A 26,377-nucleotide genomic window follows, 5' to 3' on the forward strand; every position below is an offset into this window, starting at 1 on the left:
GCGCCTTCCTTTTCTTCTCATGGATTCTACTACAGCTCAATCTTCTCATCAACGAGCGCACCAAAGTTAAAAACTATTGGCTTGTTGAAGAAAAATTGTGGAAGAAAAAGGAGAGGATATGTGTCATGGCACAACCACTCCAGGGATTAATTGAAGTAGCATAGATAGTTCGGAATAGAAGAACCCCAATAACAGAACATAATAATAATAAATTAAATGTACTTGCGCACTCTCACGTAGACTTAATAAAGCATGCCGTCAAAGGAAGTGATAATCTCTGCATGCATGGAACTGAATTCAATATTTGTTCAAGAATAGAAGACTGTTCAGTATGTCAGCCACGCAGATGGCGCCACAATCTGCTAGCAGCGATGCAAGGACGGTGTGCTTCCATACACCAGAATTAACAGGCACCAAGATTTTAATTTAAAGTACATAAGTCAGACATTCGAACACGGTTTTTGAGGACAGATCTATTTAGATTCAATGATGGAAAGTGTTGGGAAAATAAATTTAATTCCAAGTGTAACAGAAATAATTAAGAAATATTGACTGATCAACAACCCAGTTTGTCGTGCAAGCTTATATATATAGCCCATTGTTAGCATACACGCGGAGTAGACAGATATCTGTGTGCATAATCAGTACCGTTACCGGATAAACTTGTGCTTAAGGAGACAACCGTTAGCATAAATATTCAACGCAGGACAGCTACCAGTACATGGGAAATTAATAGGTGAATTCAAAAGTGGAGTTCAAATTAATATTAACAGAATGATAAAGAGGACGTGGGAAATGCATGCTCCTGCTCCCATTGCCCAAGTCAAATATTACGAGACACTTCTAAGTCAAAAAAGATAAAGCTTGTATTCTATTGCATATAGACAGAAACAGACAGTACTCCTCCACAGGACCGCCACCCCACCACCAACACCCCCCCTTTAGTACTCAAGATCATTAACTAACATATGAGAGCTGGCACTAGAAATATTTTAAGAAACTTTTCAAAAACCATGTCTCGTCACCTTTACAATTAATTCAAAAATCTTGCCTTGTTATCGTTACAATGCCTATATATAGGGTTACCACTTCAAGCATTTCCAGCCAACAAAGCATACTTGTTCCTCATACAGTGAGTGACACGCAGAAACATATACGTTGAGCCGTACTTGAGAGAATAATCTGGAAATGGCAAGTCCAAGACTGTTAGGGACTGCTTTCCTGGTCTTGCTTATTGTAGACATCGCCTTTGCTGCTAGGACACTGCAGGCAATCAGTGGAGGTGGAGGTGGAGGTGGAGGGAAGGGCGGAGGTGGTGGTGGTGGTTCTGGATCAGGACATGGGTCAGGTTATGGTTCTGGGTCTGGATACGGGGCTGGTAAAGGATATGGTGCTGGTGGTCGAGGAGGAGGTGGAGGCGGAGGAGGGGGTGGAGGCGGAGGCGGCGGCGGCGGTAGCGGAAGTGGGTCAGGTTCTGGCTATGGGTCCGGTAGCGGCTCAGGCTATGGTTCTGGTGGTGGGATAGGTGCTGGAGAAGGTGGAGGTGGTGGCGGAGGCAGTGGAGGCGGAGGTGGTGGTGGTGGTGGTGGAGGTCACGGCGGTGGATCCGGAAGCGGGTCGGGCTATGGAAGTGGAAGTGGAAGTGGAAGTGGCCGTGGCAGGGGCGGGAATGGAAGTGGTGGAGGAGGGGGAGGGGGAGGCGGAGGCGGAGGCGGAGGTGGTGGAGGTCACGGCAGTGGATCCGGAAGTGGGTCGGGAAGTGGAAGTGGCAGTGGAAGTGGAAGTGGCGGGAATGGAAGAGGTGGAGGAGGAGGAGGTGGTGGTGGTGGGGGTGGAGGTGGAGGTGGAGGAGGATCTGGCTCTGGCTCTGGCTCTGGTAGCGGGTCAGGTTATGGCTCTGGATATGGAGGAGGGAAAGGCAAAAGCTTGCCGTGAACACGAAGGTTACCTTTTCTTTTATATAACACCATTCACAGTCGTATTCCAAAATAAAATTGCAGGAGCTCACGCATGCACGAACATAGCATGTTGGCGAGTGATTGCAACTGTGCATGCGTGTATCGCTATCAATAAAGTCACCTTTTCAAATGCTATAAATAAAAGAAAACATTTTAATTACCCTGTATATTTTATGGATAATCTAGCTCTCTGCAAACCCTAATCAAAAGTGAATGTTTCATTTCCATAAGAACGGGATTTCATCGCAAAAAAGGACTTCAAATAAAATTAAAAGAAATGAGCTTGAACTTTCGACAACTGAAAATTTCCTCCCCGGTCCCAAGAATGGCAGTGTTCAATTCGCGTGCAGTAAAAAAGCAACGTCACAAGTGAAAATAGTGAACCTCAATACATGACTGCCAAGAAGAATTCCTAAGTAACTTTCTGACCTCGTTAATGATCCATCACCGAAGGCGGCCAAAAAGCCATTGGAAGCTGCAAAGCGAGTTTTACAACCACTGAATCACCAGGAGGTACGCTCAATAAATATTTTGGAACGTCCTATTGGAGTTTCATAAAATGGTCATTCTTAGAATAAGAAATGTCTGACAAATAATACGGAATCAGAAAAGCCTACCAAGTGATATAGAATCAATCACATCCTGTGTCAGCATTCGATTCTTACGTTCTTCAGACAAGCTATATATAAGTTCCTCCAGTACTGCTGAGTTTATTGCTAAAAATTTTAGTAAGAAAGAGATTACAAAATTTGAAATGTCAAGATGCTGGTGAAATTTGGGGTTAACTAGACCCGATTGAGAAGGAAATATTTCGGCAAATTCCATTTAATTTTAACCATGGCAAATTATCCTTTGAAAGGATAGCTCGGACGTAAAACATGTATTGGTTTAAAAGTCAGTAACCGTAACAAGAAGATAAACATGGCAACATCTAATATTATGACAAGCCAACACAGACCAATCCAACAACTGTTTCCAGAAACAGAAGTTGTACCGTGTGAAGAGTTTCCTGTAGAAACCACTCTATAACGAAGAATTTTCTTCTTTCTCCTTCCATCACAGTTTTTGCATACCAAATTCCAGAAACACCAACTAGATTAGGCAATTGCAAGGTCCACGGAGGAATTTGGAGCAAAAATAGCTAAGAATGGTCAAAGGCTCATCTGTCTCCCTCTCGGAAGCATATATAGGATACCTTCCGCATTATCATGTCCTCAGCTGCATGGATGGCCCTCTGTGATCCTGTGATTGTGATTTTCCTGCCGAAGAGTTCAGAAAAGAACTGAATTAAAACCATCGTCACTTCAAAACACATTTTTAGCGCTTAATTTTTTTCCAATCCAAAAACAAAAAAATCATTTAATTAGTTAAATAACTCTTGCTTTTTATATTGAGCTCCACGGTTTAAATCTTGATTTTTTTAGAGTTAAAATATTTTTTTTATTTGTAAAAAATAATCTCAAAATGTTTTTAATGAAGTATATATTTTTCTTAAATTTTTTTTTTTTATCTCCACACCCAAAACTCTACCAACCCAATTCTATCTCCCTGGTACGTAGTGCGTTGAACAAGCATTCTCCGACATCCAATCTGCTATTGGAGAGGAAGATTCGAGAGCACCTTCAGCCAGCCATTGTTGACAAATGTCGCCGTAATAAACAACGAATTGTACAGTACCTAATCTATTTGTGCATTTCAAACGCACAAGTGCTTGGAAGTCGCGGTTCATTCACATTACTCGATAGTCAGAAATTGACGATAGCCCATTTCTATTTTGGTCGAGGATCTGATGGCTAGGTAGCATGCTATGCAATTGGACAATCTTGGACTGTGATTTAGTGGGTGTTTGTGGCCTGTGATTTTCCGGGTATTCTGGAGAGTAGAGTATTGGATTGAGAAGCACATAATTGGGTGCTAGATACGTGTGATATGATGACAGCAATTTAGTCACATTAATTTATGGCTTAATTTCTAGGAGAACATGAGAAGAATGCCTGCTAATCTTGATGCGCATAGATAGTGTTTGTGGCCTGTGATTTTCCGGGTACTCTGGAGAGTAGAGTATGGGATAGAGAAGTATATACAATATTGGGATCAGCTCAGATATATTACAACAATTTATTCACTAATTTTGATAGCATACATGGTTCTCTCATCAACGAGCGCAATATTATGGAATGTTATTATGTATATATATTTATCTTGTATTTACCTTATATAGGTTTTTGATAATGTGTATTAGACTACATGGTTAGTATCATGTACAACCCTATATATATATATTACAAAAGGGGAGTGCTATATACAAAAATATATATCACAGCCTCCATAATATTTTCCGTACTCCTTCTCCCTTAACCTCAACTTGGTATCAGAGCATTATATTTAAAAAGAGCTTCCATCGACGCCTCCCTCTTCTTCTCATGGATTCTACTACAGCTCAATCTTCCTCTCTTCCTACAACAAACATGTCAGCTGCAACATTCCATGTTCTCCCTGCAAATTCTTCACTTATGCAACCTGCGTCAGGTTTTTCAATGGCTCCTCCTAGATTTTTTATGTCTGCACCTATTCCTTCTATTGGATGCAGCTTTCCTCTAACAATGGCAGCAATACCTTCCTCTGTACCGATTGTTTCGGTACTGCCAGGACTCCCCTCTGCAGCATCAATCGTTCCCAACACACATCTTCATGGTGCTGCTGTAATCCCTCTCTCAAATACTCATCAGGTTATCTCCTTGAAACTGACCACTAATAACTATTTGTACTGGAGAATGCAAATAAAACCATATTTGTTGGGTCAGGGTGTGTATGCTTTTGTTGATGGATCTTATCCTTGTCCTGCACCCTATGTTACAGCCACCGATACAGCAGCTCCTGGTATAAACCCATTCTTTCTCTCATGGAAGCAACAAGACCAATTAATTATGAGTGCACTCCTCTCTTCTTTATCTACTGAAATTCTACATCTTGTGATTGACTGTGACACATCTCATAGCATATGGCAGACACTTGAAAAATCCTTTGCTTCACCGTCACATTCAAGGATTATGCAGTTACATGGTTCCTTTCAGGATTTGCGTCAGGGAGATGATTCAGTTAGCACTTATCTGCAGCGAGCTAAGGTTCTTTTTGATGAGTTGGCTGCTGCTGGTCGGCCTCTCTCCTTAAAGGATTTTAATCTTTATGTATTTCGGGGCTTGCGCAGTGATTTCAAAGACTTGGTGACCAGTTTGTCTACACGAGCAGAACCCTTATCATACTCTGATCTTCACAGTTACCTGCTCACTCATGAATACCTGAATAAAAGCTCCCTTCAATCCACTCTTGGCTCTCCCATGACAGCACCTTTGCTGCCCACACCTTCACATTCCACAACTTCAGTATTCTCAATTCAGTGTGGTGGTTTTGGTGGTCCTTCTGGCCATTCCTATCGTGGGCGTGGGCGCCACCAAGGTGGATGGAGAGGCTACCGTGGTGGTAACCATGGCACCTCTGGATCTAGTTGGCAGCAGATGTCTGGGTCTAGTTTTCACCGTGGTTCCCGTGAGTCTGGGACTGGTTGGCGGCAGCATTCCCGTGGAGTTTCCAACTCCAACCAAAATTTTTGAAATGTTAAATGTCAATTGTGTTATAGTTTTGGGCATTCAGCTAAATACTGTTCTCAATTTACCTCACAACATTTGCAAGCTACTGCTAACTTGGCATTTCAGAATCCTCAGCTCTCCCCTGCAGGTTGGTTTCCTGATACGGGTGCTAATCAGCATGTGACACCGGACCTCGCTAGTATGACGAGTTCAGAGCCCTATCTTGGCAGTGATCAATTGCATATCGGTGATGGTAAGGGACTGGTTATATCACATATTGCTCAATCTAAACTCTATACTCTCAAACGCACTTTTATCCTATCAAATGTTCTGCATGTACCACATATTAAAAAAACCTTATTGTCTGTTCAGAAATTTTGCATTGAGAATAATGTATTGTTTGAATTTCATTCATCTGAGTTTTATGTTAAGGATCTAATAACCAAGGAGGTGCTCCTTTCTGATCAGAGTAGAGATGATCTGTACGTCTTATCTGAGTCTTCTGCAACGTCCGTACCTCAAGCTTTCCTATCAACGTCTGTGTTCTCCACTACTGATGTTTGGCATCGTCACCTTGGGCATCCTAGCTCTCGTATTTTAGGGTCTCTAGTATCAAATAATAAAGTTGCATGTACTTCCAGATTTTTTAATTTTAATTGTTCATCTTGTCCTTTAAGAAAATCATCGCGTCTGTCGTTAGGCCTTACTGGTCATAAAACTTGTGCTCCTCTTGAGCTTGTTTTCAGTGATGTTTGGGGTCCTTCCCCTATGTTATCTACTGATGGTTATCGATATTTTGTGATTTTTGTGGATGCTTATACTAAGTATATCTGGTTTTTTCCTTTAGCTGCTAAGTCTGATGTGTTTAAAATTTTTCTTCAATTTCAAGCTCTTGTTGAACGACAATTCACCACCAAAATTAAATCCGTCCAAACAGATTGGGGTGGTGAATATAGAAAGTTAAACACATATTTTAAAACCATTGGCATTCATCACTGTCTAATCTATCCTCACATGCATGAACAAAATGGTATTGTTGAACGTCGTCATCGTCATATTGTTGAAACTGGTCTTACGCTTCTTGGTCAGTGTAAGGCTCCATTAAAATTTTGGAGTTATGCTTTTGAAACAGCTGTCTATCTCATAAATCTTATGTCTACTGCTGTTCTAAATGGTTGTACACCTTTTGAACGTTTGTTTAAATCTTCCCCTGATTATAATTTTCTTTGTATTTTTGGGTGTTTATGTTTTCCTTTACTTCGTTCTTATAACCGATATAAACTAGATTTTTGCTCTTCCCCGTGTGTGTTTCTTGGCTATAGTTCCTCTCATTTGGGTTCTCGTTGTTTTGATTTGTCATCATCTCGTATGTATATTGCACAATATGTTAAATTTCATGAAAATACATTTCCTTTTGCATGTTCTGAATAGACAACCACCTTGCCTTCTCCATCTCTACAAACAGCCCTCCCCGCCTTAATCGTTTTTCCTACTCCCATGCCTTCTCCATCTACCCCATTTCTGCCACCTTCTCCAACGCCTGCTCACAGGGTTGTTGCCTCCTCTCCTTTACCTTGTCCCGTGAGTAACAGTCCCTCTACTTCATCTCCACTTTACTCTAGTATTGATCACTCTCCAAGTATGGTGTATGTTTCTCCAGGTACGGTGATCCCATTGTCAGCGGCCTCCTCTTCTATTGTGGTTCCCTCTCGGCCTCCTGGCAGTCCCACATCGAGCTCTTCCTCTGGCTCTCCTCCTGCTTTACGTCTGGTAGTTGATTTATCTAATTTTGATCTTCAGCAGGTTTCTCATAGTTCCTCAACTCTGCCAGCTAACTCCTCTCGCAACCACCACATGACACTTCGTCCTCGCCAGCCCAAACAGACGCATCTTAGTGTATCTCAGTCATCTGCTACCGTGTGTCCTGTTTCGTCCCCTGCTACCGTGAGTTCTTCTTCTCCTGAACATGAACCTCTCACGTTCAAAGATGTCTCTCAACATTCAGCATGGCAGCAAGCTATGCAAGATGAGTTTCGGGCTTTGCAATCAAATGGTACGTGAACTCTAGTTTCTTATTGTTCCTCTATGAATGTTGTTGGCAGTCGCTGGGTCTATAAAATCAAGTGGCGAGCGGATGGTAGTATTGACAGGTATAAAGTCCGTCTTGTGGCTAGAGGGTTCACCCAACAAGAAGGAATAGACTACCTTGAGACTTTCAGTCTAGTTGTTAAGCCTCTGACTGTAAGGTTAGTACTTACTATTGCTGTGATCCGTGGGTGGTTTATTCATCAGCTTGATGTTCACAATGCTTTCTTGAATGGGATTCTTCAAGAAGAGGTGTATATGGAGCAACCACCTGGTTTTTCTCACCCTACTCTATCATCTCATGTTTGTCACCTGTATAAATCTATCTATGGTTTAAAACAGGCTCCCTGGGCATGGTATACCAGACACAGTGATTATCTCATTTCTCTTGGTTTTCGTGCCTCTACTGCTGACACCTCTCTGTTTATTTACTCTGATGGTCATGATCTCATTTACTTGCTTGTGTATGTGGATGACATCCTGCTTACTAGGAACAATTCAACTCTGCTATGCCATTTGATTACCTTACTGAATTCCGAATTCAAAATCAGGGATTTAGGCTCTGTGCATTATTTCTTGGGGATTGAAGTCACCCAAACTGCCATGGGACTTATGCTCTCACAGCATAAATGTACTCTCGATATCATTAGGCGAGCCGGTATGTCTTTGTGTAAAGCTGCTGACACGCCTGCTTCATCCTCGTCTAAGCTATTGCTAACCTAGGATACTCTGTATTCTGATCCTACCCATTACCGACAAATTATTAGTGCTTTGCAGTATCTCACTTTTACTCGCCCGGATATCTGTTATGCTGTAAATGAAGTCTGTCAGTTTATGCACTCGCCTACCGATGGTCATTGGTCTCTTGTTAAAAGAATTGTCTGGTACCTTCAAGGAACAACATCTTATGGTCTCCACATCACTCAGGGGTCCTCTCTCTCCTTACATGGTTTTACAGATGCTGATTGGGCTGGTAGTCTTGATGACAGAAAATCCACCGGTGGCTACTTGGTATATCTCGGTAGCACCTCTATTTCTTGGAAATCTGGAAAACAACGCGCAGTGGCTCGTTCATCGACTGAAGCAGAATATAAGGCTCTTACGGATGGTACTGCTGAGATTTTGTGGATTCGGGCTCTGCTGTCAGATCTTCATTTTTCCTCTGATCCTATGACTATCCTTTGGTGTGATAATTTGGGTGCTACCTACTTGTCTGTTAATCCTATCTTTCATGCTCGCACTAAGCATGTTGAAGTCGATTATCACTTTGTTCGTGATCGCGTTGCTAAAAAGGAAATTGCGGTTAGGTTCATCTCCTCCCAGGATCAACTTGCTGATGTGCTTACCAAACCTCTTCCTCATGCGTCCTTCACTTATTTTCGATCCAAGTTTTATGTGGATTCTCCTCCTTCAGCTTGAGGAGGCATATTATGGAATGTTATTATGTATATATATTTATCTTGTATTTACCTTATATAGGTTTTTGATCATGTGTATTAGACTACATGGTTAGTATCATGTACAGCCCTACATCTATATATATATATATATATATATATATATATATATATATATATATACATATATGTTACAAAAGGGGAGTGCTATATACAAAAATATATATCACAGCCTCCATAATATTTTCCATACTCCTTCTCCCTTAACCTCAACTTGGTATAAGAGCATTATATTTAAAAAGAGCTTCCATCGGCGCCTTCCTTTTCTTCTCATGGATTCTACTACAGCTCAATCTTCTCATCAACGAGCGCACCAAAGTTAAAAACTATTGGCTTGTTGAAGAAAAATTGTGGAAGAAAAAGGAGAGGATATGTGTCATGGCACAACCACTCCAGGGATTAATTGAAGTAGCATAGATAGTTCGGAATAGAAGAACCCCAATAACAGAACATAATAATAATAAATTAAATGTACTTGCGCACTCTCACGTAGACTTAATAAAGCATGCCGTCAAAGGAAGTGATAATCTCTGCATGCATGGAACTGAATTCAATATTTGTTCAAGAATAGAAGACTGTTCAGTATGTCAGCCACGCAGATGGCGCCACAATCTGCTAGCAGCGATGCAAGGACGGTGTGCTTCCATACACCAGAATTAACAGGCACCAAGATTTTAATTTAAAGTACATAAGTCAGACATTCGAACACGGTTTTTGAGGACAGATCTATTTAGATTCAATGATGGAAAGTGTTGGGAAAATAAATTTAATTCCAAGTGTAACAGAAATAATTAAGAAATATTGACTGATCAACAACCCAGTTTGTCGTGCAAGCTTATATATATAGCCCATTGTTAGCATACACGCGGAGTAGACAGATATCTGTGTGCATAATCAGTACCGTTACCGGATAAACTTGTGCTTAAGGAGACAACCGTTAGCATAAATATTCAACGCAGGACAGCTACCAGTACATGGGAAATTAATAGGTGAATTCAAAAGTGGAGTTCAAATTAATATTAACAGAATGATAAAGAGGACGTGGGAAATGCATGCTCCTGCTCCCATTGCCCAAGTCAAATATTACGAGACACTTCTAAGTCAAAAAAGATAAAGCTTGTATTCTATTGCATATAGACAGAAACAGACAGTACTCCTCCACAGGACCGCCACCCCACCACCAACACCCCCCCTTTAGTACTCAAGATCATTAACTAACATATGAGAGCTGGCACTAGAAATATTTTAAGAAACTTTTCAAAAACCATGTCTCGTCACCTTTACAATTAATTCAAAAATCTTGCCTTGTTATCGTTACAATGCCTATATATAGGGTTACCACTTCAAGCATTTCCAGCCAACAAAGCATACTTGTTCCTCATACAGTGAGTGACACGCAGAAACATATACGTTGAGCCGTACTTGAGAGAATAATCTGGAAATGGCAAGTCCAAGACTGTTAGGGACTGCTTTCCTGGTCTTGCTTATTGTAGACATCGCCTTTGCTGCTAGGACACTGCAGGCAATCAGTGGAGGTGGAGGTGGAGGTGGAGGGAAGGGCGGAGGTGGTGGTGGTGGTTCTGGATCAGGACATGGGTCAGGTTATGGTTCTGGGTCTGGATACGGGGCTGGTAAAGGATATGGTGCTGGTGGTCGAGGAGGAGGTGGAGGCGGAGGAGGGGGTGGAGGCGGAGGCGGCGGCGGCGGTAGCGGAAGTGGGTCAGGTTCTGGCTATGGGTCCGGTAGCGGCTCAGGCTATGGTTCTGGTGGTGGGATAGGTGCTGGAGAAGGTGGAGGTGGTGGCGGAGGCAGTGGAGGCGGAGGTGGTGGTGGTGGTGGTGGAGGTCACGGCGGTGGATCCGGAAGCGGGTCGGGCTATGGAAGTGGGTCAGGCTATGGAAGTGGAAGTGGAAGTGGAAGTGGCCGTGGCAGGGGCGGGAATGGAAGTGGTGGAGGAGGGGGAGGGGGAGGCGGAGGCGGAGGCGGAGGTGGTGGAGGTCACGGCAGTGGATCCGGAAGTGGGTCGGGAAGTGGAAGTGGCAGTGGAAGTGGAAGTGGCGGGAATGGAAGAGGTGGAGGAGGAGGAGGTGGTGGTGGTGGGGGTGGAGGTGGAGGTGGTGGAGGATCTGGCTCTGGCTCTGGCTCTGGTAGCGGGTCAGGTTATGGCTCTGGATATGGAGGAGGGAAAGGCAAAAGCTTGCCGTGAACACGAAGGTTACCTTTTCTTTTATATAACACCATTCACAGTCGTATTCCAAAATAAAATTGCAGGAGCTCACGCATGCACGAACATAGCATGTTGGCGAGTGATTGCAACTGTGCATGCGTGTATCGCTATCAATAAAGTCACCTTTTCAAATGCTATAAATAAAAGAAAACATTTTAATTACCCTGTATATTTTATGGATAATCTAGCTCTCTGCAAACCCTAATCAAAAGTGAATGTTTCATTTCCATAAGAACGGGATTTCATCGCAAAAAAGGACTTCAAATAAAATTAAAAGAAATGAGCTTGAACTTTCGACAACTGAAAATTTCCTCCCCGGTCCCAAGAATGGCAGTGTTCAATTCGCGTGCAGTAAAAAAGCAACGTCACAAGTGAAAATAGTGAACCTCAATACATGACTGCCAAGAAGAATTCCTAAGTAACTTTCTGACCTCGTTAATGATCCATCACCGAAGGCGGCCAAAAAGCCATTGGAAGCTGCAAAGCGAGTTTTACAACCACTGAATCACCAGGAGGTACGCTCAATAAATATTTTGGAACGTCCTATTGGAGTTTCATAAAATGGTCATTCTTAGAATAAGAAATGTCTGACAAATAATACGGAATCAGAAAAGCCTACCAAGTGATATAGAATCAATCACATCCTGTGTCAGCATTCGATTCTTACGTTCTTCAGACAAGCTATATATAAGTTCCTCCAGTACTGCTGAGTTTATTGCTAAAAATTTTAGTAAGAAAGAGATTACAAAATTTGAAATGTCAAGATGCTGGTGAAATTTGGGGTTAACTAGACCCGATTGAGAAGGAAATATTTCGGCAAATTCCATTTAATTTTAACCATGGCAAATTATCCTTTGAAAGGATAGCTCGGACGTAAAACATGTATTGGTTTAAAAGTCAGTAACCGTAACAAGAAGATAAACATGGCAACATCTAATATTATGACAAGCCAACACAGACCAATCCAACAACTGTTTCCAGAAACAGAAGTTGTACCGTGTGAAGAGTTTCCTGTAGAAACCACTCTATAACGAAGAATTTTCTTCTTTCTCCTTCCATCACAGTTTTTGCATACCAAATTCCAGAAACACCAACTAGATTAGGCAATTGCAAGGTCCACGGAGGAATTTGGAGCAAAAATAGCTAAGAATGGTCAAAGGCTCATCTGTCTCCCTCTCGGAAGCATATATAGGATACTTTCCGCATTATCATGTCCTCAGCTGCATGGATGGCCCTCTGTGATCCTGTGATTGTGATTTTCCTGCCGAAGAGTTCAGAAAAGAACTGAATTAAAACCATCGTCACTTCAAAACACATTTTTAGCGCTAAACTGATTGAGATTGACTCAAAATGGTTTCCCATACCCCTCATTTGTTCCAGACACGAAACCACCTCTGTCTGATATTTTTATCCTGGCTCCACTATTCTGCCAAAACAGAGTGCTCTTCATAAAAAAAAATGATAACGATAATACAGAATAATATGGATCATTTGTTGTATAAAAACCTGATAATTTCCATTATATTTCTTCCTCCACGACCAACAACCAATCCAATATATTCGTCAGCAACACCAATCGTCACAGAGTTAGTACGATCCTCCTGGAAAACATCAGAAGGCCTTCTTTCAATCACAAACAACATGCTCTTTAATTATACTTGATAGCATACAAATGTTTTCAGAACAGCAACAAAACATGAAGAGATATTGTTGATAGAATTCGCAATGCTGGATATTAGAATACCCATTTTAGGATTGGTATCAAACTACCAAATGTAACCCTTTAGCAACCTAAGAGATACATATATAAGGGGCTCAAGCTCTGGTATGTGTTTGCCACATAGACAGACAATGCATTCGATTAAAGGGGAACTCTTTAATGTATTAACTAAAAAGTCCAAAAATTAATATGACATGATGCTCGCATAGTATCTGGAGGAGCTGGCTGCCTCTATGGAGAATAATCTTGATTGATTAACCAAGAAGGTTAATAAATACGCACATATTGTAAAATGACAAAAAAAAGTTAAGATCAAATAGCACAAAGAAAATTAATTAGGCCATTATACACCTATATAATTATGACCGATCAATATAAGACCGTCTGCAGACCTGTTGCCCAAATTTCCAGTGTTTGCGAATGAGTCTCCGAAGACAAAAAGCTTTGGCTTTCTGTTGTCTTCATATCCTGCAATTCATAGGTTTAATCTTCGTTTTAATTAATTAAGGACTAGCAGAGCAGAGAATTAATGTTGAGATAAGAAAAAATAACCTCGAATAAATTGTGCAAATAGAAAGCAGGGAAAGTAGCAGCAGAAGAGCAAAACCTTTCCTTGGAACTAGAGAATTTTGTAGACGGGGTGAAGTTTTTGGAGAGAGACATGTTCGGTTTTTACAGCTATGGTTTTATTCATGGTTATAAAGCTCATTGACAGAAATTCCTACAGTTTTTGATGCGTGGTTTTTAATTTGCTAGTTTTGGTGAGTTGCATGGTAACATCCGTTGTTCCAACAGCTGACAGATCCTCAGGAGGAACCCCTTCCATCCGAACTTGTGCTGCTTTCAGGCGTACGATTTTACAGGGACAGCTCCTCCAAGATAAGGTTACTATCTCCGAGTAAATACGGGGTGTTCTACTCGATACGACGAGTTTATGTATTGTCAAACCATTTTTAAACTGTCAACACAATTTTGTGATTTTGTCTATTTTCCTCTTCTTATATCGTTAGTTTGGCTCAACATTCTCTTAAAAAAACCAAAGAAACGAAGGTTGTATTAGCATAGGACGCAGTGAAGGTATCTGAAGATGAAGTAAAAATGCTTTTGAAACCTGCTACCATCATCTTTTATTGTCAAAGTGCGAGTCAGCTTCCTGTTGTTGTTCATCTCATAGTTTCCCACAATAGAGGAAAATATACTGCAAGATCAAAGACCCCCCAATGAGAAGATTACTGGAGGGATAGAAGATGGCGACTTCTGATTCTCAATAAGAACGTCAGATGTAGAAGAAAACGGGAGCAAGTTGGATGAGATTTTGCAGAATTTTGAGCGCTTCTGGAGAGCCTTTAACGTCATCAACCTGCAAGAAAAAGGCATGCAGTCAACTTAAACTGCATATTTACAAGGAACTATTTGTCTTCGGAAAGAAAAACAAGGCAAAATATTGGTCTCAGAAATGCATCCCAAGAATCGGTTTTCTTCCAATAAAATATATGATATTGTAAATAAAATAAAATAAAAACTAATTGTTTATTATATGATATCCAATGAAATTTATGGTGTGCTGGGAGAGAATAATTCAATTGCACAAAACAAATAAAATCAATGTCATGAATGGGGAGGGAAAAAATCAAACAATTACCCATTTCACAGATAAAAACAACAGCGTGACTTCACAGACTACAAGCTGTACCCGTTTCTAACTTAAACCTCCCAAATAAACTCTAAAAATGGCCAAGGGATAGCAAAGCCTGCAAGCACACATTGACCAGATGCACACAAGGGGCAGCATAAGATAATATCATTCCTATTCTCTTGAGATGGCTTCAAGCGGTTCTGTGATATGCCACTTTAGCCAGCTATCCAACGCCAGACACCACCAGAACCTTGTCTTTGAGCTGCACTACGCTCTATCTCCTGATCCAGTGCAGACTTCTGTCTTCTAAGTAGTTGTACTTCATTCTCTATGGACTGCAATGATTCCATCATCTTCTGTAACTCGGCAATTTGTGCCTGGAAATCCCAGTAAACCCAAGTGAACCAAATTTAGGAAACACGAAATCAAGGTCACACAGAAAACCAAAAGAGAGATATAAATGTTAGCCAAACGAGGGAAAACAGGATGGAGAGTAATGGGACGTGAGAAAGAGGAGCACCTCAAGTTTAAAGCATCTTGATCTCTCAGCAACTAGTTGACCTTGGACAGAATGGAGTTCCTGGAAAAACAATGAGCGAGAAAAATGATATTAAAACTATATATTACCATTTAATGAAAGAATGTGTTCTCTCGTAAGAGAATATATTTCTCAAGTACATACCTTGGAGAGTTCTGCATGAGTACCATTAACTTCATCAATCTTTTCTGTAACCCTATAATTTTCTGCTCTGACTTCTGCGAGGGACAATTCCAGCAACTTTTTCTCTTCTTTCAGTGCATCAATTTCAAATGCTAAATCTTGTTCAGTAGAATTCTTTCCAGTTCCATTAGAGTTCAGATTTAATTTGGAGAAATCCAACTTTTCGGATTTGGCCAAGGCATATGCAGCAGTAACAGAAGCTGCCGCTGCAGCTGCTGCTGGTGACTGAAAAATCTTTGGACGCAATGCATCTCTTGGTTTAAGTCTCATAACAAAAACCTAGAAAATAGAGGCCATTCAAGGAAACAGGGTTGAATTAAGAAAGATGGTGCATATAGGCACTAAATCAGCGCAAATGTTACTAGAGCACGTACCTCATTGTTGTATTTCCCATTATAGCCACCAAAGGCAACCAAATGCCTCTCTCCATTAATTAATACTGAGCAAACACTAATTCCCTGCTTTTGAGATTATAATTAGCAAATTTCGCAAACATGGAAGTAACTTCTCCATCAATTCAGCCAAAACTAAAACTAGGATAAACCATTAAAGTTGACTAAGCTATCTTAGACACATAATAAGCATACGAGTTCTGCAACCATTTTATCATATTCCACCAAAGCTTTTGCATTTCCCCAACTAAGAATTTTCAATACAAGTTAAATCTTCCATCAAAATCAGTACAAGCATGGAATCCATAAACAGAAAATACTGTAGTCTAAAACCTACACTCAGGTGGTGAATTAATGGCTGAAACAGGGAGTTATTCAAATTCACGCTAGCTTACAGCCATGCAATATTAAAGGAGATCCACAATGATAAGTCCCATGTTTCAAGTTGATTTTGATAATTTTCAGTTCTTTTCAAATTAGTCATCTTTGACCAATGAAATTGATATCCATAATCTAGTTTTTCTGAAAAATGCAGATGTGCTAACAATGTGTTGCTTCCTGTCCAAAAGTTCTGTCAATAAAATAAATGGCTAAAATTACAGAGTACAACTTGAGAAAGGCACAAAGTACTCACCTCGCTAGCAAGTGGATCTCTTTCCTTTACACTAGCCAATGCTGACCAAGCAAGCTTAGACATATTTAACACAAGGGTCTCTGGGCAACCTGAAAGTCATCAACAATTGAAGTCATGATTTTTAGAGAATAGTGCTAAGCAAATCCAATGATTGGAATTAGACGAAGAAAAGCTACTACTCACCATTTTTGTTATCTCCACCACCAACAATATACCAGTTCTCACCAATGGTCACACCAGAATGACCAGCCCTAGGAGTCACCAAATCACCTTGAACTTCGGGCTGGGACCACTCCATCTAGAGTAAAGGAAGACTTTGTCATTGTTAAAAAGAGATGGACATCTAGATGTACGAAAATCTGAGAAAATACAAAATCTGTCTATATATTCTATATAATGATATATCAGAGTAGTTACTGCTCAGTCAAAATAATTCCTTATGTGCATACAAAAATCCCATCCAATAAAATGCAAAATAAGCATGTCTTGGTTAGTCCAGAAGTAACCACTGGAATGCTATCAATGAATAGGCAAGCCAATGCAAACACTTGCAGCATGCTTCTTCTGTTTAAAAGTGTCTCATGGGCTAAATGTTTCATCAAGAAATATTATCATTCATAAAATGCAATGCAACACCATGCTATATATCTTATCTGATGCCTTAGCAATCCATTTTTCAACACATTAAATTATATGCTATTTCTCAATAACGAAATTAAACATGATAACATTTACTTCACATTCCACATGTCAATTTAAACCCCACATCCCCTACATACATCTCATCCCAAAAGATAAAAAAATGGCAGCACTTACAGTCTGCAAGTCGAGTACATGGAGATCATTGAAGAAGATTGAATGCGAACAGCCACCAAAGATTAGAAGATAGCGGTCCCCATTTATTGCAGCTGTGTGATCAAATCTGGGAGCTGGAGGTGTCTGCCTATCAAGACACAAGAAAATGATGCAGAAGACTTCTGAAAATTTGCAAGCAGCTGGATCTAAAAGTTGAACAGATGCTTACTTTGTCGCTACCACATCCCAAGTCATTGTTTCCAAGTCAAGGGCATAAACATTATTCAGCAATTTCCTGTTCCTATCCTCTCCACCAAAAATTATCAGTCTAGAACCAACCAGTGTAACCGAATGTCCCCCTCGGGACACCTGAAATACACTCCAGAAATTTACCAACCAAATTTCCAAAAACAAATGCTGCATTTTTTTGCTTCGTAGAAGGCATAACAACTTAAAAACAAATCAAAAGGGGAAAGCATTTCAATGGGCAAGCCTGAAGACAGAATAAAAAACGAGCAGTTAATAAAGTCAGTTACCGGAGCTTCTCCTGAAGTCTCGATAACACCACAAGCATGTGTTTCTAGATCAATGAACCTCACTACAAGAAATCAACACGAGCAAAAGATTCTTCTCAATAGACATTTACAAGCATCGTCAGCTGATTTAGGAAACCATCTAAGCCCGTCACTTAAAAAAATTAAAAATACAGCAAGCAAACCTATCATGCTATCAGAAGTCGCCTTCGAATGCCCACCAAGGAGAAGAAGTTTGTTTCCCCACTTAACCTAACAAAACAATCAATAAACAATCTGAATGCATAACACAAATCATGTCGAAATACTACACTAATGAATCCAATGTCTTACCATACTATGATCTGAAGTAGCTGGAAGAACTTCCGGTGCATCATTCTCTTCACCTTTTCCACCATCTACTTTACTTTTGAACTTTAAACTAGACCACACCAAACCTCTAAAATCAAAAACCTGCAAAAACAATCCAATCCAACATCACTTAAGCACATACCCATCATCGGACTTTCCACAATAAGCAAACGACACCAGCAACATCATATACATGGACATCAGGCAAATACCGCCCCGTACGACTCCCGCCAGCTATATATAATTTCCCATCATCATCAGCAACTGCTGCAGCATGCTAAAAGAAATGACAACACAAAGTCACATTGTCGTCATACAAATCAACATTTAGGGTTTTAAAAGCTGTAACAAACATCACCTTGTAGCGAGCTGATGGTCTTGCGCCGGAGACAGGGATTGGTACCCACCGGTCATAAGCTAATTGCGAAAACCAATTGGCCGCGTTCATTTCCTTCTCAATCTCCTCTGTTCCCATACAAATCTGTTTAAGGTTACTAAGTTAACCCACTGATTAAATTAATTAAGTGATTGCACATAAAACGGCAGCAGATTAAGGAAATCAGAGAAATGAAATGTGCCTGAATTGGATTGCAATAGATGAGGAAATCACGGGCGCTGGTAGATCAGATCGAGGAATTTTGTGGATCTGATCGGAGGAAATGATAGATGATGATGATGGATTGGACGGTGTTGATTCTTCGAGTTATGGAATGAAGAATCGAAAATCAACAGGCAATCGTAGAGATCGCTTGCAGTTCGTGAGAATGTGCTGTGGCCTGTGGAGACAAGAGAGACCGTACGGTACCGTAAAACGCCGAGAGTCGTCTGTGATGGGATTTTATAGTCTCCTACTACAGTACTAGCTTGATGTACCTTGTTTATAGAGAAAAGACAAGGAAAAAAAAGTAAAGAAGAACCAAAATTTATCCCCATGACAAATTAAGTCATCAAACAAGTTTTTATTTTAGCTAAATCCTTGATTTTCAAATTTCTTAATTAAGTTTTTTGTCTAAACACTTCACAAAGTTTAGTCAAATTCCCTGTCAAAGGAAACATTTGTTTACACGTAAATGTATTTTTGAACGAATTCGGTAGTAATTTCTATAATCTTTCATATCAAGAATTCCTATATTTTTTGTATATAAAAATAGCACAGTAAATTAAAAATTTTAGTAGAATAATATTATTTAAATTTTTTTTTAGCAAAATAATACATTTTCACCTCATCGAATTTCTAAAGTACTACAACTATTTTACCGCTCTTATAAATAACGATTCTCACTGTTAATCCTCTAGTTTAACCGGTTGGTTAATTAATCCAGTTATATGAATCAGTCAACGATTTTATATAGAAATTATAATTTTTTAAACTTATTTTTTCAAATATGTTTTATGAATTAAAATATATATATTTGTTAAACTTGTAGACTAAAACTAGATTTCCATTAAAATCTAAAAAAATTATTATTGACGTAATAGTTCTCATTTATTTTTTAGTGTCAACCAATTACCTAATTTAACTAATTATTATGAACTAATTGACTGATTTATCCTAAATATAATTGATATCATGATTGTGAACCATGATATCAATTAAAATTTCATCGTTATTATTAATTATTATATTTAATTAATATCTTGATTTAAAAATATGATATTTAATTAAATATCACAATTCAAAATCATAATATTTAAAAATATATTATTTCTTCAAAAAATTTTGTTTTTTTGCTGCTATATTAATTTGCTCCTTTTTTTTTAATGCTAATTGCCTTTACGAATTCCTAGTACCTGTTTCAATTGTTGTGGTCCTTGTGGATGACCTGCACATAATTCTATTATGCTTAGTGTTTGAAAGTGTAGTTATTGTTACTTTTTAAATAATTTTTTGTGTTAAAATATATTAAAATAATATTTTTTTTATTTTTTAAAAATTATTTTTAAGATTAGTACACCAAAACGATCTAAAAAATATAAAAAATTTTAATTTTTTATAAAAATAATTAAATTTTTTAAAAACATGATTTGCATCGCGTTTCTAAACAGACAGTAAGCTATGGTCCAGAAGCTATTATGGCTGATCCAGCCATGGCTCAGCCTGGCCTCAAGTGTTCAGCTGGCTGGACACTTGTTCTAGCAAGCCCATAGACCACCAGCAGTCCAGTCCGTCATGTTTTCATGCTGGATTTTGTTCAGGGACAGTATTTTTCTTTTAATTAATGTTACTAACTCGCAAATAAAAATCTTCAGGATTCAAAGGCAAATAAAATACTGGTTCTTAACGCTTGTTGATGAGCATCATCGTAAAAATAACAAGTCACACCTAATGAAGCTGTGCACTGCAAAAATCTAAGTCCTCATTGGGTTTTTTTCAGTTATTTTTTTAAGTATTTTTATATCAACATTTGAAAAAATTAAAAAAATATTAATTTAAAATAAAATAAATTTAATTTTTTTAAAAAAAATACTTTTAAAACCAAAAAATAAAAAAGAGTTAAAACATATTGGCTCGTACACACTTATAGTCAGCAATTGACAACAGCCCATTTGGTGTTTGGTCAAGGATACGACGGCTAAGTAGAAGAAAGTAAGGTGCCAGTTGTCAGTGTGAGCGCACGTCTAAAGAAAGAAGACAGACCCCTCTGACATTCCTTCGTGGTATTTGCGGCCTCGGATTTTGACGGTGTCCTCAAGAGTAAAATATGGGGTTGGGCAAGCTTACAGTTAAGATGCTCTCCCCCCTCTTCAAGCTAATGAGTTATTTCATATACGAAAAACTCTTGAGAAATTTGATGGCACATATCGCATAGGGTACCCTCGTGTGAATAGAGGAGGCACCGAAGCTCAAGGCTATTGGCGTTTGATAATCTCATGTGTTGTTCAAGAAAGATCGTGGAAAAAAGGGACATGCAGGCGTCTTGCAAGGGACAGCCATATATTATATATACCAGAGATTAATTAGATATATAGCCTATGATCAATAGATTACACCAATGTATTTACAATATCTTATTGAAATGAACTTGAAGTGCAATTAATTAGCATCGATGTAATGAGAGTTTGCTTTTAAATTATCCAGAGAGTTGACGAAATCAAATTTGGATAATCTAATCTATTAAAAAATTAAAATTAATGAAACTTGGTTAATATTTATCATTTATTATTTTTATATCCAAAGTAGATTTGTTTTATATTCTAAAAAATAATTATTTAAAGCAACATTAATTGTTTTATTAAAAAAATTCACGTCAACTTACCAAGTTCAAATTGACTCGCTCCGATCCATTCGCAATGCCTTTAGATTAGGTCGGGTCTCAAAACTACGAATGGAACTTATGCTAATCTGTAAAAGTCCAACGTGCAAGAAGATTAGAAGGTTTGAGGAACAACCATGCATATATATGTAGGACTTTACATTCAAATACCAGTGGCAGAAAGACGACTACGTACACTCTACACAGACGCTTAAATATTACCGAAACAACTGTCTGCATAAATCGCTACTGGTAGTTTATACACATATGCTCAGGGAGGCAGGAAAAACAAATCACCAAACATGTGCTAGCGTAAGAAAATTCCACGCTCGCCGTCGACAAAGTGGACTAATTCAATTATGAAACAAATTAAGTGGGAGAGGCATGCCATTGGTCCCATATTAATTACAAGACAAATCAAGTTAAAATGTGGAGGTAAGGCCTTTATATTCCATGCAGAAATTGCATGACGACAGAGACGGACAGTCCACCATAATCGATAAAACCACCACCGTCGCGCTTCTACCAGGCCACCACTATAGTAAAAACCCGGTGATAGAAGGTAGTACAGATTTAAGAACTTATTTTTTAAAACCCTGTCTTGTCATTTTACAATGCCTATATAAAGGGTTACCACCTTCAGCATTTTCAGTCAACCAGGCATTGGTTTCTTATATAGCAAGTGACACAAACAGAATTACAGGAGCACGCAATTTTCTTCACTAGCAAGTTTGGAAATGGCAAGTTCAAGAGTGATAGGTGCTGCATTCTTGATCTTGCTTATTCTAGACCTCACTTTTGCTGCCAGGTTACCAAAGGCAATGAGTAAAGGAGGTGGTGGGGGTGGAGGCGGTGGCGGCGGCGGTGGCTCAACGACGGGGCTTGGTTCGGGTTCCAGTTCAGGATATGGATCAGGGGGTGGTGAGGGATATGGTGGTGGGAGTGGAGGAAGCGGAGGAAGCGGAGGAGGAGGTGGAGGTGGAGGAGGTGGTGGTAGTGGTAGTGGGTCAGGTAGTGGGTCAGGTAGTGGCTATGGGTATGGGTATGGCAGTGGCTCAGGCAATGGGTCTAGTGGTGGGGGAGGAGGAGGGGGGGGTGGAGGTGGGGGGGGAGGTGGGTCAGGTAGTGGATATGGCTATGGATATGGGTATGGGTATGGGTATGGCAGTGGCTCAGGTTCTGGGTCTGGAAGTGGAGGAGGAGGAGGTGGTGGTGGTGGAGGAGGTGGAGGCTCTGGGTCAGGCTATGGAAGTGGAAGTGGGTCGGGGTATGGAAGTGGCAGTGGCAGTGGCAGTGGCAGTGGCAGTGGCAGTGGCAGTGGTGGTGGTGGTGGAGGAGGTGGTGGTGGTGGAGGAGGAGGAGGATCAAGCTCTGGTTCTGGCTATGGTAGCGGGTCAGGTTATGGAGAGGGCTACGGGTCAGGTGGGGGCAGTAATGGTTTGCCATGAACATGAAATTAATTATATTTTTTTATATGTATAAAAGTACCATTCTGTCCGTCAATTGTATGTTGAATAAAATTGCAGCAGCTTCACCAATGCATATTGGTCAGCTGCAACCTGCATGCATGCATACAAGTTGAAGCACCATCATTGTTAGTAGATTTGCACATTACATGAATAAAAGATTACCATTTATTCTCAAATTTTATATTTTATCCATCTCCCACCCTAATTTGAATAAATACGTACAATGATTTATTAAAATTAAAGCCTTTCCATGAAATGAAAAATTCAAAAAACCTTTGTAAAAGAAAATCAAGACAATAATATATAGATTTGCTCTGTTAGAGTCTCTACATCCTGCACAACAATGAAATCAAGATTCTCAGGAGCAGGATCTGTCACTACTTTGATTTAATTGTTGCTACATCTATTGCTGCTAGTGCTGGAGAAAAGAGTGAGAGGGAGCACTGTGGAGGGTAGAGAGGAGAGGAGGCTGGAGAGGCTGGAGAGGCTGGAGATGAAAGTTTGAGAAAACCTAAATTTTTTAATTTATATAGGCCTGGTATAAAAGTAATTTTCCCAAACTTTAAAGCTATTTATACAATTCAGAGAATAGGGCAATAATCATACCCTACTTGAACTCAACCTTTTGACTTTGAGTATTACCCAAACTTAAATGAGCAAGAATATTTCTTATCTATTTAGGTTAATTTGAATCGGATTAGATTGAATCTAGATTTAAAATTTTATAAGTTATAAATTTAAAAGATATAAGCTATTTATACAATTCGAGTCGGGTTTTAAAGAATAAAACAATAATCATATCCTACTTGAACTCAATCTTTTGACTTCGAGTATTACCCAAACTTAAATAAGCAAGAACATTTCCTATACATTTAGGTCAGTTTGAATCGGGCTAAGTCTAGGTCTGAAATTTTATAAATTATAAATTTGAAAGATTAACCTGAATATGAAATATTCATCCAAATTTATTTTTTAAGGTTGTATTTTTTTAATTTTATCCTTTAACATTTATTTAATTGGATATTGAGCTCCATTATTTTTGTATTTGTTTTTTATTGGATTTTTCATTAATTTTTAAAATAATCTAGGTTATCTCATCCTTTAATTTTTAATTATCAGATAATTAATTTTATAATTTAATTTAATTTAATTTTTTAATTATATATATATATATATTAATTTTATCCTTTAATAATTTTCATTTTAAAAAAAACAAAAACAAAAGTGAGTAATATAACCACCAGCGACTGCCAACGGGAATGCGCGCGGATAACCTGCTAGTTGCTAGTGCATATTTATTGTACGCCACCGTATTACTCTCCTCCCCGTGTCAATTGTCAATCCTTGATTAATCAACCCCCTGGTCATAATCTAATTGCGGAAACCAATTGGTCGTGTCCATTTCCTTCTTAAACTCCTCTGTTTCCATACAAATCTGTTTAATCAGGGCTACTAAAATAATCCAGTGATTAAATTAATTAAAAGATTAATTTAATGCAAATAAAAAGAAGGCAGATTAAGGAAATCAGAGAAATGATATGTAACTTAATTGGATTGAAGTTGAAGAGGAAAATATTCTGGGGCGTTTGTACGTAGATCAGATCGAGGATGTTTGTAGATCTGATCGGAGGAAATGTAGGGCAACGACGACGATGGATTAGACGGTGTTGATTCTTTGAAATGAAAAATCAAACACTATTGCTAGCTGTATCTTTTTTATGGCGAAAAGACGAGAACAAAGAGTAGAGAAGAATAAAAATTTATCCCCATGACGAATTAAGTCATCAAACAATCTTTTATTTCAGTTAAATTCTTGATATTTTCAAATTTCTTAATTAAGTTTTTGGTCTCAACTCTTCACAAAGTTTTTAGTTAAATTCCCTATAAAAGAAGACTTTTTTTTTAACACATATATGTATTATTTGCACATATAAAACTGTCACAACAGTTTTAACTAAAAATATATTTTTTTAATTCTATTTTTTTTTATCTCCACGCCCAGAACTCTACCAAACCAATTCTATCTCCCTGGTACGTAGTAGTGCGTTGAACAGGCATTCTCTAACATCCAATCTGCTATTGGAGAGGAAGATTCGAGAGCACCTTCAGCCAGCCATTGTTGACAAATGTCGCCGTAATAAACAACGAATTATGCACCTAATCTATTTGTGCATTTCAAACGCACAAGTACTGCTTGGAAGTTGCGGTTCATTCACAGTACTTGCTTGATAGTCAGAAATTGACGACAGCCCATTTCCATTTTGGTCGAGGATATGATGATGGCTAGGTAGCATGCTATGCAAATGCACAATCTTGGACTGTGAGTTAGTGGGTGTTCGTGGCCTGTGATTTTCCGGGTATTCTGGAGAGTAGAGTATGGGATTGAGAAGTACATAATTGGGAGCTAGGTACGTGTGATATGATGACAGCAATTTAGTCACATTAATTTATGCCTTAATTATTTATAGGAAAACATGAGAAGACGCTACTAATCTTGATATATAGCATGGATATATAGTGCCCTCATCAACAAGCGCAGCAAAGTTAAGAACTACTGGCTTGTTCAAGAAAAATTGTGGAAGAAAAAGAGAGGATATGTTTCATAGCACAATTCCACTCTAGGAAGTAGTAAAGATAGTGCAGAGAATAGCAGATCCCCAATAACAAAATAATAATAATGATAATAAATTAAATGTACTTGCACTCTCACGTAGACTTATGCATGCCGTACGTCAAAGGAAGAAGTGATAATCTGTGCATGCATGGAACTGAAATTCAGTCTGTGCAAGAGTAGAAGACTGTTGGTCAGTATATCAACCACGCAGAGATGGCCTAACATTCTGCTAGCAGCGATGCAAGGATGCATGGTGTGCTTTCATACACCGGAACAGGCACCAAGGTTTTAAAACATACAAGTCAGACATTCGAACACGGTTTTTAAGGACAGATCTATTTGTATTCAATGATGGAAAATGTCGATTCGATGATATTGTGGGGAAATAAATTTAATTCCAAGTGTACGTAGCAGAAATAAGAAACTTTGACTGAACAACCCAGTTAATTTGTTGTGCAAGCTAGCCTAGCCCACTGGTAACATATACACACGCAGAGTAGACAGATATCTGTGTACATAAACACTACCGTTAGCGGATAAACTTATGCTTAAGGAGAAAATCGTTAGCATAAATCAACGCGGGAAAGCTACCAGTACATGGGAAATTAATACTTGTATTCAAAAGTGGAGTTCACATATGAACAGGATGATAAAGAGTGGGAAATGCATGCTACTAGTCCCATTGCCCAAGTCAAATATTATAAGACACGTATTTCTAAGTCAGAAAAGAAAAGGTGGGGATAAAGCTTGTATTCTATTGCATATAGACAGAAACAGACGGTCCTCCACTGTACCGCCACCCCACCACCAACACCCTCCTGTACTAAAAGTCAAGATTAACAGATGAGAGGCACTAGAAATTTAACAAACTTTTCAAAAACCATGTCTCGTCACCTTTACAATTAATGCCAAACTCTTAAAAAGCCTTGTCTTGTTACCTTTAC

General features: G+C 39.0%; 4 protein-coding genes across 6 annotated transcripts; 3 read left to right on the plus strand and 1 right to left on the minus strand.

Moving 5' to 3' along the window:
* The first annotated feature begins 1,188 nt into the window (after positions 1 to 1,188).
* On the plus strand, positions 1,189 to 9,049 carry LOC133705774 (uncharacterized). Its single transcript, XM_062131158.1, has 10 exons — positions 1,189 to 1,294; positions 1,385 to 1,816; positions 4,488 to 5,519; positions 5,610 to 5,809; positions 5,918 to 6,147; positions 6,223 to 6,406; positions 6,977 to 7,602; positions 7,648 to 7,882; positions 7,973 to 8,288; positions 8,454 to 9,049. The coding sequence occupies exons 1-10, from the start codon at positions 1,189 to 1,191 to the stop codon at positions 9,047 to 9,049; spliced, it is 3,957 nt and encodes a 1,318-aa protein (XP_061987142.1).
* A 1,479-nt stretch (positions 9,050 to 10,528) lies between these two features.
* On the plus strand, positions 10,529 to 13,936 carry LOC133705775 (putative glycine-rich cell wall structural protein 1). The gene is made up of 3 exons (XM_062131159.1): positions 10,529 to 10,634; positions 10,725 to 11,174; positions 13,791 to 13,936. Exons 1-3 carry the CDS (start codon positions 10,529 to 10,531, stop codon positions 13,934 to 13,936), a joined length of 702 nt encoding a protein of 233 aa, XP_061987143.1.
* Positions 12,112 to 18,962, minus strand: LOC133705483 (acyl-CoA-binding domain-containing protein 4-like). 3 transcript variants are annotated; one of them, XR_009844277.1, is made up of 19 exons: positions 18,675 to 18,962; positions 18,455 to 18,577; positions 18,290 to 18,373; positions 18,079 to 18,198; positions 17,931 to 17,997; positions 17,749 to 17,810; positions 17,442 to 17,581; positions 17,234 to 17,360; positions 16,601 to 16,715; positions 16,418 to 16,506; positions 15,766 to 15,849; positions 15,353 to 15,670; positions 15,191 to 15,250; positions 14,677 to 15,047; positions 14,146 to 14,394; positions 13,427 to 13,502; positions 12,821 to 12,915; positions 12,679 to 12,740; positions 12,112 to 12,575 (listed from the first exon to the last, which is right to left on the minus strand). XR_009844277.1 is itself a non-coding variant. In XM_062130732.1 (14 exons), the coding sequence occupies exons 2-14, from the start codon at positions 18,542 to 18,544 to the stop codon at positions 14,886 to 14,888; spliced, it is 1,518 nt and encodes a 505-aa protein (XP_061986716.1). In that variant the 5' UTR covers positions 18,545 to 18,561; positions 18,675 to 18,962; the 3' UTR covers positions 14,546 to 14,885. The 3 variants fall into 3 exon arrangements, 2 of the variants coding, with proteins under 2 accessions (XP_061986716.1, XP_061986715.1); XM_062130732.1 differs by lacking the exons at positions 12,112 to 12,575; positions 12,679 to 12,740; positions 12,821 to 12,915; positions 13,427 to 13,502; positions 14,146 to 14,394 and having other exon boundaries at positions 14,546 to 15,047; positions 18,455 to 18,561; XM_062130731.1 differs by lacking the exons at positions 12,112 to 12,575; positions 12,679 to 12,740; positions 12,821 to 12,915; positions 13,427 to 13,502; positions 14,146 to 14,394 and having other exon boundaries at positions 14,546 to 15,047.
* A 3,125-nt stretch (positions 18,963 to 22,087) lies between these two features.
* On the plus strand, positions 22,088 to 23,324 carry LOC133705776 (putative glycine-rich cell wall structural protein 1). Its single transcript, XM_062131160.1, has 2 exons — positions 22,088 to 22,688; positions 23,236 to 23,324. The coding sequence occupies exons 1-2, from the start codon at positions 22,088 to 22,090 to the stop codon at positions 23,322 to 23,324; spliced, it is 690 nt and encodes a 229-aa protein (XP_061987144.1).
* The last annotated feature ends 3,053 nt before the right edge of the window (positions 23,325 to 26,377 follow it).

Source organism: Populus nigra, chromosome 10 (genome assembly GCF_951802175.1).
Source record: "Populus nigra chromosome 10, ddPopNigr1.1, whole genome shotgun sequence".
Lineage (NCBI taxonomy): Eukaryota > Viridiplantae > Streptophyta > Magnoliopsida > Malpighiales > Salicaceae > Populus > Populus nigra.